Source organism: Cornus florida, unplaced genomic scaffold (genome assembly GCF_030987335.1).
Source record: "Cornus florida cultivar Cherokee Brave unplaced genomic scaffold, ASM3098733v1 CherokeeBrave_3.0.0_Hap2_Chr11, whole genome shotgun sequence".
NCBI classification, from domain to species: Eukaryota; Viridiplantae; Streptophyta; class Magnoliopsida; order Cornales; family Cornaceae; genus Cornus; species Cornus florida.
This window is the reverse complement of record NW_026775581.1, coordinates 53,682,090-53,701,470: the sequence shown is the minus strand read 5'-3', so window position 1 is coordinate 53,701,470 and position 19,381 is coordinate 53,682,090. Positions and strand designations below refer to the sequence as shown.

General features: G+C 35.9%; 1 protein-coding gene and 1 pseudogene across 2 annotated transcripts; one reads left to right on the top strand and one right to left on the bottom strand.

The window, feature by feature from the left end:
* Window positions 1-2,251: 2,251 nt before the first annotated feature.
* Window positions 2,252-3,896, bottom strand: LOC132283752 (AAA-ATPase ASD, mitochondrial-like; annotated as a pseudogene).
* Window positions 3,897-7,231: 3,335 nt separating this feature from the next.
* On the top strand, window positions 7,232-17,798 carry LOC132282559 (uncharacterized). 2 transcript variants are annotated; one of them, XM_059784284.1, is made up of 4 exons: window positions 7,232-7,762; window positions 8,257-8,376; window positions 8,526-8,819; window positions 17,242-17,798. In XM_059784284.1, exons 1-4 carry the CDS (start codon window positions 7,313-7,315, stop codon window positions 17,440-17,442), a joined length of 1,065 nt encoding a protein of 354 aa, XP_059640267.1. In that variant the 5' UTR covers window positions 7,232-7,312; the 3' UTR covers window positions 17,443-17,798. The 2 variants fall into 2 exon arrangements, with proteins under 2 accessions (XP_059640267.1, XP_059640266.1); XM_059784283.1 differs by having other exon boundaries at window positions 8,251-8,376.
* Window positions 17,799-19,381: the final 1,583 nt, after the last annotated feature.

Sequence of the window (19,381 nt, the reverse complement as noted above, 5' to 3'; positions counted from 1 at the left end):
TTTAAGGGTGAAAATATAATTTTAACTTACTAAAGGGGTCAAATAAAGTGCCTTGACTTTTGGTTCATGTCATCGTAAATATGCAAACTACGTTCATGTAATGGTAATATACCTATGCTAATACCACTTATACGTAATTTTTCCTATATATAACGCAATCTGGTGTAACACAACCTCCTCTTTTTCCAAGCACAACTTCAAGGAACCACAAACCCAAAATTGCCACCACTGCCATCAAAATCACTCCCACCACCAAACCCATTACCACCACCAACACCACTGGAGTCCTCTCTTTAGATATTCATTATCCAAAAAAAATTATATATATACACACATGGCGATAAAAAAGAACATAGCATGATCAGTAAAGCAAATACATCACTGGGAATTCTTTTATTAAAGCCCAATTTTTCTTTAAGAACAGTGCACATCATGGATACATCTTACCTTCCAAGTTGGTTGACATGATCGACATAAAGGCCAGTTGATGGGTATTAATCAAATGTTTAGGCAATCCATCTTACTTAGGGAGGGGGCTTCGAGCCTTCGACATAAACTGCAAAAGATGATGATGATGAGAATAAGAAGATGATGATGATGAAGTGAGTTTATAATTGGAAATTATTTTATTTTATTTTATTTTACTTTTATATTTTTTTTCCATTCAGTTTACACATCATGATGAAGAGCATGACATGAAACCAAGGTTTGTGTATTGTACTTTCATAGAAAATTGAGGGTATTTTAGTTCTTTCAATCTTTTGATATTTATGAAATAAAAAGTATTAAAAAATTGTGGGTCAATTTGTCTTTTTGCACATTTTTAAAGGTATCATTGACCTAAAAGAGATTTGAGGTTTGAGTGCTAATAATTTTCTAAATATATTTTAATTTAATATTTGGTCAAATTTAAGAAAGTGTCGGTCAAATTAACCATTTATTTAAAGTTTGTTAGAAAGTACCAACACTTTTACAAAAGAACTTTTTTTTTTTTTTTTTTTTTGAACGATAAGTTGTACTTCCATAAAAGTATATGTGACAGTATTGTAAAATTAGAATTAAAATTACTTTAAACAACATTGTTACTAAATAAATTTAAAAAAAAAAATTTAATTGTAAATATACTTTATATAATGTAACACCTAGCATGTCATTCTAAACAGTGTTATGACAGTTGTGTTGATCTCCAAATTTTCTCTCCCATTTGGGTTCTTTAATCTTTGTTTGAACAATATAAGATCCATATATCTGGAGGAAAAAAAAAAATTGAATACCGTAACTTTCAAAAAAATTAATTTATTAAGTAAAATTAACACTAAATTCATATATACCCATTTTATTTTCTATGAAAATCCCATAAGTGATAAATCTTCCCTTGTAACAATTTGTTACTAACAAAAGTCCATTTTATTGATTGTTTATTTTGAAATTGTTTATTTTGAAATGCATACTGCCATGTAGTAACTGAAGAGACTTTAAAATCAATTTTTTTTTTTAGTCAAGGATGATGTCGGTCTTGGAAACAAACTCGGAATCCCCCTGATGATTACTACAAAAGGAATCGTTCCATTTCGATGGTGTCGAACTCGTGACGTTGACTCTCTCTCCCCCCATCTCTTTTTCCGTATCTGTCTTCCACCACCATTCCTCCTCATCCATCTCTCCACCCAACCACCACAACCTTTACCACCGGTCCACCACCCATCATCGCCACCTCTACAACCGCCCACCCCTTCTTTCTTTCCCTCTATTTCCACCGCCACCTCCACCCATCACTAATTCCTTGCATGCTCTGTTTGTTCACATTGCAATTGCAAGTCCATTATTTGTTCTCTATGAACTGGATCTATATTTGGCTCACAATTGCGATTTAAATATATAATCGCACAACTTGCCTTCGATTTCGTTTTCATCACTGTTCAACTATTCAAGTCTCTGTTTATATCGATCACTACATTTTGCATGATCATATCTGTGTTGGTAGCAAAAACATGAGTTTGTCGAGGCCAGACGCCACCTTTCGTGCTGTGAGCACGACATCGGCGTACGTGAAAACTTCGCCTGTTGGTCCATCGATCAGACAAGACATGGCCTCGAACTAAATTTGAGTATGTTTTTGAAGCAATAAGAATGCGGAGGAAGATGTTTTGGGATGTAAAATATTATGATTTACAGTTTCTGGATCAGCTTGTTCTATTTGCTGAAATAAGGTTCCATTGTCTTTTAATAAAATTTCTAACTTGCCAAAATATTAGCAATACAAAAAGTAAACATATAATTCTAAATGAGAATGATTTGAATAACATAACTCTCGTGTTATTTCATAGTAGTTTTGCTTATCTTGGTGAAATCACTAACTATGCATCTTCCTTTTCCAATTCCTTGCCTTCTAATTCCTCTTCAGCTTTCTTCACAGAAGGCGCAGCTGCTTCCAATCCCTTGTCTTTTACTTCCTCTTGATCAGCTTTCTTCACAGAAGGCGCAGGTGCTTCCAATTCCTTTTCTTTTACTCCCTCTTGGGCTTTCTTCACAAGCGCGGCTGCTGCTTCCTTCTTCACATCCTCAAGAGCTCGGATCCAGTTCGAAAGGCATTTCTCTGCACCTTCTCTTGGGGACTTGGGCATCAGGTTCTCTGCCACGTCAGCCGGTGTAATCTTATTCTCCTTCATCAAACCTTCAATCGATTCAAACATTGGATGTGTTTCCAGCATCAGGTAATTTTTCGCAAGCACTTTAAACCCCTCAAAACTGCAGTAGGAAAGCTCAATATGCTTATCCATCCGCCCTCTTCTTATCAGAGCAGGGTCCAGCTTCTCCACATAATTTGTAGTGAACACCACAATCCGCTCCCCCCCACAGGCAGACCAGATCCCATCAATGAAATTCAAAAGCCCTGAAAGGGTGACTTTGCTTCGATTCCAATCATTTTCATCATCATCTGAAGATTGCTCAATGTTCTTTTTCCGTTGTCCTGTAAGACGAAGACAGCAGTCAATATCCTCGATTACTATAATGGACTTACTCGTAGTCTCAATCAAAAGCTTCCTCAGCTCTGTATTGTCCGTCACTGCTGTGAGCTCCAGATCATACAAATCATAACTCAACAAATTCGCCATTGCAGCGATCATTGTCGATTTCCCAGTCCCCGGTGGACCATAAAGTAGATATCCCCGTTTCCACGCCTTCCCGATTCTTGAATAAAAATCCTTACTCTGGCTGAACGTCAATAGATCTTCAACAATCTCCGGCTCCATCGCCATCGTCTCAAACGTTGCAGGATGCTCAAACACAATGTGACTCCACATAGTGTGCTTGTGGCTTCAATACTTATAAGAAGGATTGTTTGTGTAGAGCTTCCTCTGTTTGTTTTTGACCCTGATTTCCTTCCCTTTCTTCAATACATGGTCCAGATAAGCCTCAGATATCAACTCCCTATGCCGCTTGTGGAACTTGAGCTGGTAATACCTTCTCTCCGGCTCCGGATTGTACGTCGTGGTCCTCGCCGGTGACACGATTTTAGTCGAAACCCACCGGACCTTCACGCCACGAAATTCATCAGTCACTTTTTCATGTTCATCCATGCTTAAAACCAACTTGCTGCTGTCCTTTCCCATCTCAGCCTTGAGCCTCTTAGCACTTGTGGACGAATTCAGGCTGAGGTAGGCCTCCACCGCGGAGTAGGCTTCACTGCGCTTGAGCCGGCTTCCGGTGAACTCGTAGATAGAAATCTGGATGTCGGGGTACAAGTAGCCCTTGATTCTCTGAGTATATGCTGACAAGTATTGACGGACCTCGTAGGGACAGTATTGGCTTATGATGGCCCAAAAGAACATGAAACTGGCAATGGTTGAGCCTATCATCGCCCACATCTCCGTCATCCTCGTCGGTGCCATCATCGGAGCTATGTTCATTGTATTTGCTGGCTCTCTTCGTCTTCTTGTTCTTTGTCCTTCACATAAAAGAAAAGCTTTATTTATCTCTGTTGTGTCTAGGAAAACAAGCAGAGAAATTATTGTATGATAGAGAACGTTAGTAACTGCAACGAATTGTATTGTGTCTTGGAAAACAAGTAGAGAAATTATTGTATGATACAGAACTCTATGACATGTTAGTAAATGCAACTGATATGCTAGTAAATGCAAGTGAATGTCACAAATTGTGATTGGTGTAAAGCAGGTAATAATTTCGTAAACAAGAGAGTAGGTAAAAGCATATTAAAAAGAACAAGAGAGTTGTTTATGACTTCGGATAAACCCATAGTCATAGAGCACTATGCATGTGACTCTGTCTTGTTTGATTTCATTTGCAATGTAAGGGTGTAAATTGCGCAGGTCCAATTCAGTCCGGTCTCAATCTAAACTTAACTCGAAATTGAATTGAGTTGGACCAGTTTAATGTTACCCCATATATAAGTAATCCAAATTCAAATTTTTAATATTTTTTTTTTAATATGCAAATTACATGTCTGTTTCTCACCACCTTTGGTATTATAACTTAAGTATTCAATTATTAATTTTTGGATACTTTGAAGTTTGCATGATCTCGTAGAGGAATATATATATATATGTATTTATATTATGTTAGGCGTGGTTGTAGCTTCTAATGAAATGGCTCTTCATGAATGTTGTAAAAATAATATAAAAATAAATCCTATGCATATAACAAAAGATAATTCAAGTTGGGAAGAGGTTTTCCTGAAAATAAATCCTATGCATATAACAAAAGATAATTCAAGTTGGGAAGAGGTTTTCCTGATTTGAGTAGATGCATCATCAAAAACAGTGTCTTCTTTCATGGTAGAGATATAGGCTAAAAACAATCCTACATGTAAAAGCGCACAAGAAACATATACAATACACCACTAAAAACAAATTGATTTTGGCAAGAATACCTTGGAAAGGAAAAACATAAAAGAAAATTTTGATTTGAAAAAAAAAAAAAAAAAGACAAAAGAAGAAAACAAATATAAATATATATATATATATCACATATTTGGGTTTTATTATGTACGTGGCTATGTTCATATGTGTTGACTGGGCATGTGGTGGTTACTATGCAAGTTAATGAATTTATTATATCTAATCATAATCATAGTAAAGTGGAAAGAAGGAAAAGAAGTTGAGCGTCAATGCCAGTCACATGACTACGCAAGATGAAAGAGAATATGTGTACAAGGGATGTACACAACCAAAAAAAAAAAAAAAAAAAAAAGAAAATGAACAGCTTGACATACCAATTATTTACTCGCCCGAGTAGAGGCTGCAATCTGGTAAGGGTTTCTGATAAATCTTTAAAGTTTATTGAATTTGATGTCAACCCCTATTACATAAGTGGTATATAGAGACAACAAAATATCTTCTATTTATAATAGAATTTGTATAATTCAATTCAAATTAGAAAGTGAAGAATTACAATATAATGTTAAATAGAAAAACCAAAAAGAAAACTTTACAATTCAGAGATAATGTTAGATACTTCAAGTCCCATTTAAAATAACAGACAAGTCCGGTCAAACACAAATGTCAAGGGTTTTGACCTAGTAATGCCTCGTTCCATTCTAAAATAGAAGCAAGTCTTCAATTCAAGTCTATGTTAATCTGAATTAAAAAAATAAAAATAAAAGTAAAAATAAAAAGGACTCTCAATCTCGTTTGAAGCCACGCAACCCAAAAAGAAATAAAAAAAAATTCAATCATATAGAGAAAGAGCAAGAAGGCTGGAATAATAAGCCAAAAATAAATAAATAAACCGTGGTGTATGCATACATTTATGCTTGTGAATAGAGTTTTAGGGTTCTTAATTTGTCAATACATTTTTTTTTTTTTTTTTCCCAGTTCAAATAGTAGTATGTCCATACACTAGTGCTTGTGAAAAGGGTTTTAGGGCTTGCAATTTGTCAATTGCAATTTGTCAATTCATATATATATTGAAAACGTATTTTTTAATTCAAACCACAAGCCAACGGGTTACATAGAGTGTCTCTGTATTAAGGTTAATAATTATTATTATTATTATTCAGAATTTCAAATTGGAAGAATAATAAGAACAAAACTGTTATCAAATGACTCAGAGAGATCCAAATTTGAAAGTGAAAGATTTGTAAGGGTAATTTTGTCAAAAATAATGAGTTCATGATAGGCTTGACTAGTTTAGCATCAAGTTTTTGACATTCGTTCGTTAAATGGGGTAAGTTGCAACAATTAGTAAATAGAGGTTACTTGTTGCAACAAGACTAACACCTTTAATTTAACAAATAAGGGAGATGTTAGTGTATATTAATGATTTCTCAAAGTAGCTCAACGTAATTTACTCTTGAATATACTGTGGATACTTCACTTATTTATTTTTGTTTTTATATTTTTCTTATTTTGTTCTGCTATTGTACATTGAACCACACCCAAAAAAAAAATAGTCGAATAAATTTTATTTTTTATCAATCTTAAAAAATAGGATGTCAATCCAAAACCATAGACCAATTTTTCACAAGTATAAGTGTATGGACATACTACTAATTGAACTGAAAAAAAAAATGTATTGACAAATTAAAAACCCTAAAACTCTATTCACAAGCATAAATGTATGCACATATTTCGGTTTGTATTAAAAAAAAAAAAAAAATTACCGACAAATTAAAAATGCTAAAACCCTTTTCAAAAGCATAAACAGGGTTCAATTAGAGACTGAATCCTCTTTGATTTCAAACAACAACAATTAATTTTTATTTTATTTTATTATTTATTTATTATTTATTATTATTATTTTTTTTCAGATTGCTCAATTTGGATTCCATGAACCGTCAGCAACTGTTATAGAATCTGTAGGCTTAAGGCCTAATTCATGATTTTACAACTGGTGAAAGACTGGTCTTTTTTATTATTAAAATTCAATTTGGGAAGTTTAGTGCACTAAGACCTAATTATATTTACTTCTTTTGAATCCTCAACACCACCATCCATGACCAAAAATGCTGATTTTCTTTTGTAACTTTTAAATATCAATTACTAAGTATATTTTTGAAAGACATATTTATTACAATCAAACACAATAAATATATATAGTAACATTAAAAAATCAACAAGTATGATAGAAAAGATTAATATAATTTTAATAAACAAAAACGAATGACAGTATAAATTAACGAAACCTCAAAGTATTATTGTTATATAATAGAGAGAAAGGAAATACAGAAACAGCAAATAGAAGAAATATACATACATATATACTAGTGTGTGTGTATATATATATATGTGGGTATAGAAGGGGGAGGGAGAGGAAATAGAGAAACAGCAAACAGAAGATTGGAGAAGTGAAAATGGTGGCAATCTCTCTGTATAGAGGCAACCTCCACAGGGTTCCCGATGCCCCTCGTCGATGGCTGATGCCAACTCCTAAAATCTCCCTCAAAGACTTCAAGATCCTTCTCCACCGCCGCTCCACTGCCCTCTCTCGCCTCCTCACCACCACTACCACCATCGCCACCACCTCTAACCCTAACCCTAAAGACAATGAATTTTCCAGCAATGAACCCCAGCCTCCTCCATCGGAGCCACCAAGGGTTAGCAATCCTGAGGAAGGGCCTTCTTCGTTTCAAGAGGAAGTCAAGGACCACAGAGGATCGGACGGTGGTGGTGGTGGTTCGGAGAAACCGGTTGATGGATCTGATACCAGACCGGTAGTACCTGAAAGCAGCTCCAATCCAGTGGACTCACGTGGTGATTCACGAGGTGAAAAGCCTGTGGCTTCCGAGAACCCTAACACAGAGGTATCAAATTTCAATGTGTTTACCTCAGTTCCATAGATTCTTCAGTTGTCTAAGTTGTTTGTATCTACCTTGAATATAATTGTTATACATACATGTCATTGATTTGGATGGAGATTGAAAGAATTATGTGAATTGTGAGGGCATAAAATTCACAGTCAAAGCTACAATTTCCAAATTATAAACTAAACACAGAAAGAAAATAAGACTGAGAGAAGAAAAAAATCACTTTGATGCGATGAACACCATAATTTTATGCTTATATATATCTAAGCGATTCAAGGCATCCACCATTTTAATGCACCATGCTTTAAGCTTGAAAGTCTATTAATTTAAACATCTGAGGCTGTGCTTTAGATAGCTTGTATTGAGCTTGCCTTGAGGAAAGCTCACAAACATCCTAAAACTACTACTTTAACCAGGTTTGATAGTTCTCATCTACTCATCTTTGTTCCGTATAAATCTTTAATAATTGTTTTTATTGTTTTAAGCTGCAGACAAATGAAAAAATTGATGCATTGCCATTAACTGATAGAGAGAAAAGGAAAAGAGAGGTCGAAGAAAAGTTGCAGAATTTGAAAGCAAAGAAACATAATTTAGTACAAGTGCTAAAACAGGTCAGCTTCTTTCCAGTCACCATATATTATGTGAGAAGAGATCTTTGGATATCTCATTACACTCATTTGGATGTTTTAGGGACATGGCTTCCCACAGCTTTGTCCAAACAATGTTTGATAAATAGGGTGTAATTGGTGGTGTTTAACAGATATTAAACGCAGAAGAAGAATTGAAGAGACGAAGTAATATTCCATTTCAAGGAATGGCAATGCGTCCATCTGTTCCACTTCAAGTGGATACTGCAAATGATTCTGGATCAATGAGTAGGCATGCTACTCCTAGGATTGGCTCAGAGGGAAACCTTGGCAGTGATATGGAAGGAGGAGAAGCTGATGATGTTTCAAACCATAATGTTCATTCTCGTCATTTGCTTCGAATGAGCAGTACATCGCCATCTTCAGATTCTCCTTATAGAAGGCCTGCCTATATCCAACATAATACGGTATTTTAAATTAATTTCATAGATTATTATTTCAATGAATATGATGCTGCATGTGTTTTATGAAGCATATAGAATGTTTTATTTGCCCAGAGAAACTAACTGTTTGAATAGTTTTACAACAAATATAATATATGACATGAAGTATGTGGAATCTATAAATATATGTAACTCTAATCGTGAAGACAACTGTTGCTGACCTATGAACCTATTGCTGTAAAATCTGTTATGAGGCATCTCAGCATTTTGCAATTCATATCATTGGTCCAAATGGTGTCTTTTCTGTTAGAATTTCCTTAGATTCATCATCCTTCTTTGTTGAATGCTAAACATGAGGCCATTTTTATTATTGAAGTCTATGTGGCTATTAGTCCATCCAGAAATTTTGTTGTTTACAATATTTTTTGTTCTCTTACCCCCATTCTACAAGCATGGGTAAATTGTCATTTCAAACTGTCATTTCTTTCTTTCTTTTCCTTTTTTCAAATTCTCTTTTTGTTAAACAAGTTCAACCAGTTAACCCCACTGTTCACATCGGACCTTGTTGCTGAACACACAAATCAGTTATCATACTTACAATAGAGGCATTAGAGTAGACTTTTGTAACACACAATTCATAACCACACCTGAGGGAAAAATCTCCTACAAACTTCTAGACCAAGGAAACACATATCCAGCTTACTTTCTAATATTCTTTTTGTTTTCTTCTTCCTTATTTAAGTCCTAAAACATTTATGATTGGTGTTGGATGAAATAATAAAAGAGATCCAAGAAAATATTCCATGGTGTATGTCGTTTGCTAATGACGGTTTTATTAAGATACTTCTAAGGAAGCCTTAGCAACAAAGTTAGAAACATGGAGAAAGACATTCAAATAAAAAAAAAGGGTAAAAATCAGTAAAACTAAAAAGAGTATATGAAATGTAAATTTGATAAATTAGCAGAAACTGACAACATAAATATTACAATTAAAGACCAAAGAGTTGCTCAAAATAACTACTTTCATTATTTAGGGTCAATTTTACAAAAAAGCAAAAGAAAAAAGGAGATAGATGGTGTAGTAAGCAGGATTGGAGCAGTGTGGACAAAATTGAGGGAAGCTAGTTATATCCTTTGTGACAAGGAAAATGATATAATGTTCAACTAGTTTTAACTGGAAAAAACCGACTCAACACGTGCCTATGCTCAACTCTCCCTCTCTCTTCCTCTCTCTCACTGCTCTGCAAAACCCTTCCCTCTCTTTTTCTTCTCTTTCCTTCCCTTCTTTTGTTCTCAATGTCTTCCATCAATCTCAAATCCCAGTGAAACCCAGATCCAATTCCACCATCATCTCTTCCTTCTCCACCTTCTTCGTGTTCCTCATCTTATCGGAGATCAGTTTCAGTCCCAGCTTTGGCCTCACCTTCATCCTTTCCAACTCCACTGCACCTGATGACACTCTCTCCGGCCAATACTTAAGACGGTTTCTCCAACGCTACTGTCCCCAGCGTCGCCACACTCCTCGCCGTAGAATTCATCACCAGCCAGAACCTGAACAATCACATCAGAATCAACTTGAACAACATCGATTCGAAGATTACAGATAGAGTTGGGTCCTACATGCCTGGATTGAATTTGATGTCACTGACCCACATGACAATCACATGTACTTTCCTGATTTCTTTCAAGAATTAGTTATTTGAGTGATATTTTCTATGGGGAATTATTTAATTTCAGTTTGGTTTTATGCATCAGAAAAAAAATTCACAGTAGCAACCCTTGGGGACGTTGAATCGTTTAACAGGTTGATGATGCATGATTGTTTCGGTGGAGAGAGAAAAAAAAGAAAAAGAAAGAAGGATTGTAGGTTTCTTGTAAACAGCTGGCCCACACAGTGACAAACAAATGTTAGTCGTATTTTGTCGGTTTTTTTGTAGTCGGGTGAAATGGCACTACTCTTCAAATTAATTTAAAGAAAAATTATATAGGACGGTCTTTAGGCCAATTATATTGTATGGGCAACTCATTCATGTAGAGGAAATGTGGATGCTACGATGGATAATAGGAGTGACTAGAAGAGATAAATAGGGGTGCACATGGTTCAGTTTGGACCAAATCTGGCATGAACTAGGGCCAAATTGGTTCCAATGACTCCATGAAAATTGGAACCAAAACGGACTGCAGGAACCATTGGAACCGAATCATGAGAGACTAGTTCAGTGGACTATAGGAACCATTGGAACTGAATCATGAGAGATGGGTTCGGTTCATTTCGGTATACAGTCCTAGCCTTCTCTGTTACATGGACTCTTCAAAAGTAGTGAAGTACCCGTGTCGGACCCGTATCCCTCGGACATGGGTATGAAATATGTGTCCGCCACTTTTGGTTGGACATGTACTTAAAAAGCATATCCAATCATTCAATTACATTAATATTATTACTTTAAAATGAGTTAAATGCCTATATTGAACATTGTATTTGATAAAAACATTACCTTACTCTATAAAATAAAATAAAATAATTAATAAAATGAATATTTAGCCGTGTCCATGTGTCCTTCTGTTTGGAGATTTGACACATCCGACGCATGGATATATACTCGTGTCCGACACCCGTACCCGAGTCCATGTAACATAGCTAGCCTTTTTGATTGAATTTTTTATATTTTGTTTCTAATTTGTTCTCAAACTAATTCAACATATGTACGTCATTGATTTATGTATGTATCAAAATATATTATTAGGTTAGGATTAAGAAATTTTTTATAGTATATATGTCAAATTCATAAATATATATATATTTAATTAACTGTTCGGTTTGGTTCAGTTCGGTCCTATAGGACCCCAAACCGAGAATCGAACTATTAATTAAAGAGTTCTTATTTTTGAAACCGGAAACGCGTACCATAAAAAGGGACCAAACAACCCCCGGTTTTTTGGTTCAACCGATTTTGAGATAAGATTAGTAATTAAGGAGTAAGGGAAAAATTAGGAATAGAGCCTGTTAATGATAAAATTAGAGAAAATAGACTTAGGTGGTATGGTCGTATACAATAAACACCGGTTAGAAGAAGAAAAGTTGTTTACCTAGGAGTTAAGTGACAAAGAGGCTGTTATGAAATAAGGATCGAGTAGGAGTTTATGAGAACAAGAGAAAAAATAAATGACAAGAAAATAAAATAAAGCACACAAACGAGACAAGGATTTACGCGGTTCGGCTATACCTACATGTACGGGAGAAGACAGAACAATATTTCACTATGGAAATAAAGAGATACAATACTTAAGTGGCTCACACCCAAAACCTAATCACACCCAAAATCTCACACACTTTGCTTTGCATTTATAGGCAAAATCACTCTCAAATTTTGGATGCCAAAACCATGAGAAGGCCAGGCTATTTATAGCCAAAATGGGTTACCAAACTTGCTGCCCACGAGCTCTTGGAGACAAAGAAAAAATGCTTGTTGAACACATAAACTTGGCCAAGTTGATGACCAAATGGGTGATGCACTTGCTGATGTCATGGGTGAGTTTATTGCATGGTGAGTTGGCAAAAATTGAGCCATAAAATTAACAAATCTCCACCTTGGCGAAAATTTAAATGAGTTACTGTATCTCTGTTAAACAAAATTGTCTTCTCTACTAAGCGCCTAAGGGCAATTTCAAAAATTGAGAATACCATCCAAGTCCAAGCAATGCTTGAACTTGAGAGTCGGAATGGACTTTGTCATCATATCCGCCGGATTTTCAGCTGTGTCAATTTTCTTCAATGTAGTAATTCCTTTTGATTTGACATCCCGAATAAAATGATATCTGACATCAATGTGTTTGGTTCTCTTGTGATACATTTGATTTTTGGTCAAATATATTGCACTCTGACTGTCACAATAAATAACAGTTGAGCTCTGCTGCAAACTCAAAACACTAACCAAACCTCTCAACCAAATGGCTTCCTTCACTGCTTCAGTGGCCGTCATATATTCTGCTTCTATAGTAGAGAGAGCAACTGTGGATTGCAAAGTTGCTTTCCAACTAACTGCACAACCTGAGAGAGTAAAGACGTATCCTGTTAGAGATCTCCTTCTGTCTAAATCACTAGTGTAGTTGGAGTCCACAAAACGAACAAAACTGCCAAAATCATCACTACTCTTCTGATAAACTAAGCCAATATCTGTTGTACCTTTCAAATACCGAAGAATCCACTTCATGGCTAGCCAATGCTCTTTCTAAGGATAAATCCACTAAGTAATTCTTCTGATATTGCTAGGGTTGCTGAGGAAAGTTCCTCGAATGTCGTAAAATGTTCTTTCAGTTTCTGTCAGTGATTGTCACTCCAGTATTGAATGGGTTCTTGATTCTTTGTTGATTTTATGGCTCAATTTCTGCCAACTCACCATGCAATAAGCTCACCCATGACATCAGCAAGTGCATCACCCATTTGGTCATCAACTAAGCCTCCAAGTTTATGTGTTCAACAAGCATATTTTCTTGGTCTCTAAGAGCTCGTGGGCAGCAAGTTTGGTAACCCATTTTGGCTATAAAAAGCCTGGCCTTCTAATGGTTTTGGCATCCAAAATTTGAGAGTGATTGCTTGTAAATGCAAAGCAAAGTGTGTGAGATTTTTGGTATAACTGGGTTTTGGGTGTGAGCCACTTAAGCATTGTATCTCTTTATTTTCATAGTGAAATATTGTTTTGTCTTCTCCCGTGGATGTAGGCATAGCCGAACCATGTAAATCCTTGTCTTGTTTGTGTGCTTTATTTTATTTTCTTGTCATTTATTGAACATATTTTCTGTCAACTTGTCCTTCCCGAACAACACCTTCTTTATACCTTGCTGAGTCAGCAGGGCCTGCATTTTAATGCGCCAAAGACTGAAGCTAATCTTGCCAACAAATTTCTCACTCGTATTTGGTCGACATCTCAAAAAACTCAAAAAAAAATTCTCGGTGAATAGTACCGAATTTGTGAACAGTACCCAGTGACGGAGCCAGGATTTCAAGTGAGGGGAGGCACACTGGCAAAAAAAAAATAAAAATAATACGGAGTACATATATATATATATATAACAACTATAAAATTTAAAAGGGCAAAGAAGAAGAAAATTATTAAAATATAAAAGGAAAATAAAAATGAAAAACTTTAATAGGAAATAGTTAAAAAGTTTCAATTGAGGAAGAAAATTTTGACTTTTTCTATTAAGGAAATTTAAGGAATGTGAAGGGTAAAAGAGAAAATAAAGAAAAAATAAGAATATAATTTTAGGAATTACAAATTTGAGGGGGGGCACTATATAAATTTTGTCATATATATGGAATTTTTTTAAAAAATTACCACATATATTATAGGTTGTTGGCCAATTCAGGGGGGGCACGTGCCCCCCCTAGGCCTTCATTGGCTCTGTCCCTGACAGTACCCGAATAGTATGTGTGAACAGTATATGTACACAATACACGGACCGAGCTCTGATACTAGTTTGTTACGAAATAAGGATCGAATAGGAGTTTATGAGAACAAGAGAAAAATAATGACAAGAAAAACAAAAATAGCGCGCACACTGAAATAAGATTCATCTTCAGATTCGGTATATGTCGCACATCTGACAATGTTCTCACCAACCCATCGTTCGTCTTGATCTTAACTGTTCCAATTCCCAAAATTTTGAAAGCTTTCTTGTCCGCTGTAAAAAATCGAACCACTTTTCACCTCTTTATAGGAAGAGAAAGAATCCCTACTGGGACACATATGAACGGAACAATCAGAATCAAGAATCCAACTGTCATTAAATGACATACTTGAACACGAGGTTGTCATGAGAACATATTCGTCACTTTCCGAATTACTCGTTACAGCAGTTGCCACAGAAGTTGCTTCCTGAACCTTCTCTTTGCCATTCCCATTCTTTGCCCTTAGTTTGGGATAGTGCTTGATCCTCATCATCAACTCAAAGTGAGCTTGTAATATTTTCACAATTTTATGAGATCTAGATTTTCCCTTACTACCAGAACCCTTTGTCTCACTTTTGCCTCTTACAAATAGACCCTCGGCCTGTTTATCTCCAATATTCCCAGACACCTTTTTCCTCAACTCCTGAGAGTTCAATGAGGATTTAATATCCTCCATACTAATAGTGCCTTTTCCATAGAGTAATGTGGTAACAAAATGCTCATAAGAAGGAGGTAAAGAACACAACAAAATAGGGCCTGGTTTTCTACTTACCGTTCTATTGATGGTGGTATTGTCTTAATGGGGAACGACAATCCCTGTAAGACTGTTGGCATAGGCACAATCCAAATCAAGATGCACAATGGGTTGGTGAGAACATTGTCAGATGTGCGACATGTACCGAATCTGAAGATGAATCTTATTTCAGTGTGTGCCATTTTTGTTTTTCTTGTCATTATTTTTCTGTTATTCTCATAAACTCCTACTCGATCCTTATTTTATAATAGAGGCTGACCAAAACTTACATGATATGAAGTAAAATAAAATTTTTATTTTTAAAAAACAAATATTAGAGGTGACATGATATATAATAGGAAATAATGAAAAAAAAGAATTCGTATGACCGACCCCATCCATATGGGACAAAGGCAAGGATGATTATGATGATGATGATGATTTAACTTCTATGACTGTGTGGTATCTTCCAAATGATGAATTGCTTAAAGCTTGACAGCCACAGTTAAATAAAAAAAAAAAAACCTTTAAGTAGGTTAATCTGTCAGAATTATGCAATCTGAAGATTTACCCTTTTTTTTCCCTGAATGATTTACCCATTTTTTCTGAATCATAGGTTTAACACAAAGCAGTCCTTTAGGCTACGTTTGGTAAGGTGGCAAAGGAAAGAAATGATAAGATTAGTTATGAGGGAAAGAGAAGGATAATTTTAACCCCTTATTGTGTTTGGTTGATTAATGAAGGAAAAGAAAGGAAGGGATAATGATCATGTTTGAGAAAAGGAAGGAAAGGAAAGTATTTTAATAAATTTACCATTATACCCTTTTATATTTTAAAAGAAAAATTTATAAATTTAAGTATGTAATATTTACCAAAAAAAAAAAAAACTTATGTAATATAAATATAATATTTTTAGGGCAAATCATTTTAGCCTCCCCCCCCCCCCCCCCCCCTCTCTCTCTCTCTCTCTCTCTCTCTCTCTCTCTCTCCGTGTGCAGCTGCAAACTACAAAATCTACAAGAATCTGAAGTTCCAAACCGATATATTTCAGTTTATCTATCTGTCTGCAAGAATCAAAAGTTCAAAACCCATATCGGCATATTGTTTCAGATTGTTTCAAAAATCAAAACCCATATCTTTCAGTTTCCGTCGCCCGCTGTTCCAGTTCAGGTTTGCCGTTTCCATCGTTGGCTGTTCCAGTTCGGGTTCGCTGTTCGCAAGTTTCAGCCGCTGGCCCGCTGTAAGCTTGCCCCCTCTCTTTCTCTGCAACTGCTAACTTGTATGTATGGGTTTTGTTTTAATTTTTTTTTTCTAAATCAAGTAATCAAGGTATGTAATTCTTGTTTTGCAAACTAAATCCTTGATTTTGTGTGGGTAAATTTGGCATCAGAAATTATTCATCAAGTCTCTCCTTCCCTTTCCTTCCAATTCCTCCCATAATTATTGTTTTGCAAACTAAATCCTTGATTTTGTGTGGGTAAATTTGGCATCAGAGATTATTCATCAAGTCTCTCCTTCCCTTTCCTTCCAATTCCTCCCATTTTTGAGAGGGTAAGAAAGTTACTGTTTAAGCCTACTGATATCCTTCCAAACCCTTCCCTTTCCTTCCATCAATTTTTGACAAACACAAAATTTTAATCCCCCTCCATCACCTTCGCTCCCCTTTCCTCCTTTTTCCATTGCACCAAACTGACCCTTAAACTTTATTGGTCTCTCTTTTGGTACATTGCCAGCTTTGTTAAAATTATTTGTGAATATTGGTGTCCTCTTTGTTTTAGAAGGAATACAATATATGCCAGGCCGTAGCCTTAGTTATATATTCAATTCACGTATAACCTGATTGTGGGTTGAGCGTCACAAATGGTTTACAAGTTAACTTTTAGGTCATTGTAGTTTAGCAATTATTCAATTGACACAATTTATTAGCGACCCCAAACAGGGTATTATCAAGTTCAAGTGCAGTAGCACTACAGAATTCTTTTTATTTTATTTTTTTATTTTTTTTGGGTATATATATTAGTGTATATGATTCAGAATTCGTTTGCATTGATATTACTTAGCTGAGCTAAAGAACTTCAGTCATCATCCTGGAATTAAATAACCTGCCGCAAAAAGAGAATAGAAAAAGTAAAACGGAGCTTAACTTGTCAACAAATCCATTATGGTAATCTGTAGATTCTAATTTGGCCTAACTTTATATTCATTACTAGTCTTGGCGGCTGCTATTCTGCTGATGTAAAATGTATTTCGTATCTTATACGCAGGTTCCACACCCTTCTCGAGCGAATGCGGCAGTTGCTGGTAGTCCATCACGCTTTGCTCCCTCAGGGCACCAAGGTCACCCCGCAAATCTGCCTACAGTCTCTGTATCTGGAACAAATTACGTTGCCTCCTCTCCCTCCCCTGCCGCATCTGGTGGCACTTCAGCATTCAGAGATGGCCGACTGTCAAGTCCATGGAATTAGAAGCTTTGCTGCCTCCTCGTATATCGAGAAACATATTATGCTTTAATTCTGCAACCTGGCTCAAATATGTTTGGAGCTTAGGTTTTGAATGTCGTTGGGAGTACGATGAGTGAGTTGCAGCTGGAACATGAAGACTCTCAATTTGAATAGTCGTTCAGCAGAACAGATCCAGAAATCCCATTTCACCATATAGTGTATTGTTCGCATCTTCCATAGCCGGAGTGCAAGGCTAGTATCATTTCACGTCTCACCCACCATGATGTTGTAAATTCGAATGTGTCGGCTACCATTACAAATCTAAGCCGTATATGTGTTTAAAGAAACGAATTACTTAAAGACTCTTTCTGTTCTGATCATCTCGCCTGCGATTCTCTACCATTGTATGGTAAACACTCCCGTGTTTGATACTTAATATCATTCCTGATCTTGAAGCAAATTTATTCTTGAAAAAAAATTGTGATCAAATTCTTTATATCATGCTCTAGTATGAGTGAAACCTGACAGCACATGTCACGGGAAGAACAAGCAGTGGCTATGATTCATTCCACCGTTCTATGCACAACGGATCCTCGATTAACAGTGATCAGTGGATAGATATCTGACCCCATAGCATTGATGATAATTGTAGATCTTTCTTGTTCTGTACAATCTACACTTTCTTTGTATTTGGTTCTCTTTTGATTAGTATTTTTACTGCATTTCCTGGAGAAGTGGCCAACTATACATCAGGGGAGAGAACCATTCAGTAGGAAAACATCTGGGTGCTCATCCTGGCATATTGCAGGGTGAGTGACCCATTTTGATGCAGCTAATTGTTAAGTTTTACGAGTTTCCTCCTATATGTGTACTACCCAGAAGCCTAGTTAGTTGAGCACCTTGCTACCGAACAGGTACCCAGTAGCCTAGTTAGTCGAGCACCTTGCACCCGAACAAGTGTGCCTGTTTGAGTCCCCTCACCCTAGTTTGCCAAGAGGGAGTAAAAAAAAAAAAAAAATGAACAATAGAGTTCCTCCTGTGATCTAATGTTTCACACTCTTACGTAGACAGCATTTCATTACCTTTCAAGCCCAGTAATTAAAAGCTCTTTATACCAGCTTAGAACACAACATAGAAATAGTGAAATATAATACATAAAAAGCTCTTCACGCTGCTTAGTAAGCCAATAAAAATTAAAATAGATCGAGAACAAAGCATGATAACATTGTTTACTAATCCAAAACAACCTAAAATCTGAAAAAAAAAAAATAATAAATAAATAAAAATAACTACCAGTCTAGTTTGTACATCAAATTAAGAAAGAAATTACAATGATTTGTACACAGATATATGAACATAACAAATCTCAGAAAATAAAATAAAAGGGTCAAACAACTGATGAAATGACCATTGACCAGTGCTGTCTCCTAAATAGAGATCACTCGCAGATACAATGTCAAGCCTCTCAAACTATTTCAATAAAAATGAAAAATAAGATGTGAACAGAAAATATAAGAAATGAATAGCTACAATATGTATGACACAACCACCTGTTTGGGAACTTCAAAAGCAGATCTTACAAAACCCCGAACATACCCATAACCAGTTCACACAAATAACCATTTGTTCAAATTTTTAACTCAAGGATAAAACAAGTAACCAGATGCAGAGTAAAGAAAAAAAAACAGAATGGGTGCACACAAAATTCACAAATTGCTCAGACTAACTGAGAAATTTTGGCTGCAAGTTGCACTATCTCAGTTAACCGTGTCTGACACCCGTGTCTATGTGTCCTTCTATTTGGAGATTTGACACGTCTAACGTATGGATACATACCCGTGTCCGACATCCATACCCGACGAGAGCCTAGCCAACCACACCCTTAGACTCCATCAACTTTTAGAAATTTTCAACACCGACCTACAATCAATCAAATGGCCATATCTCCTCCTACAAAAATCAG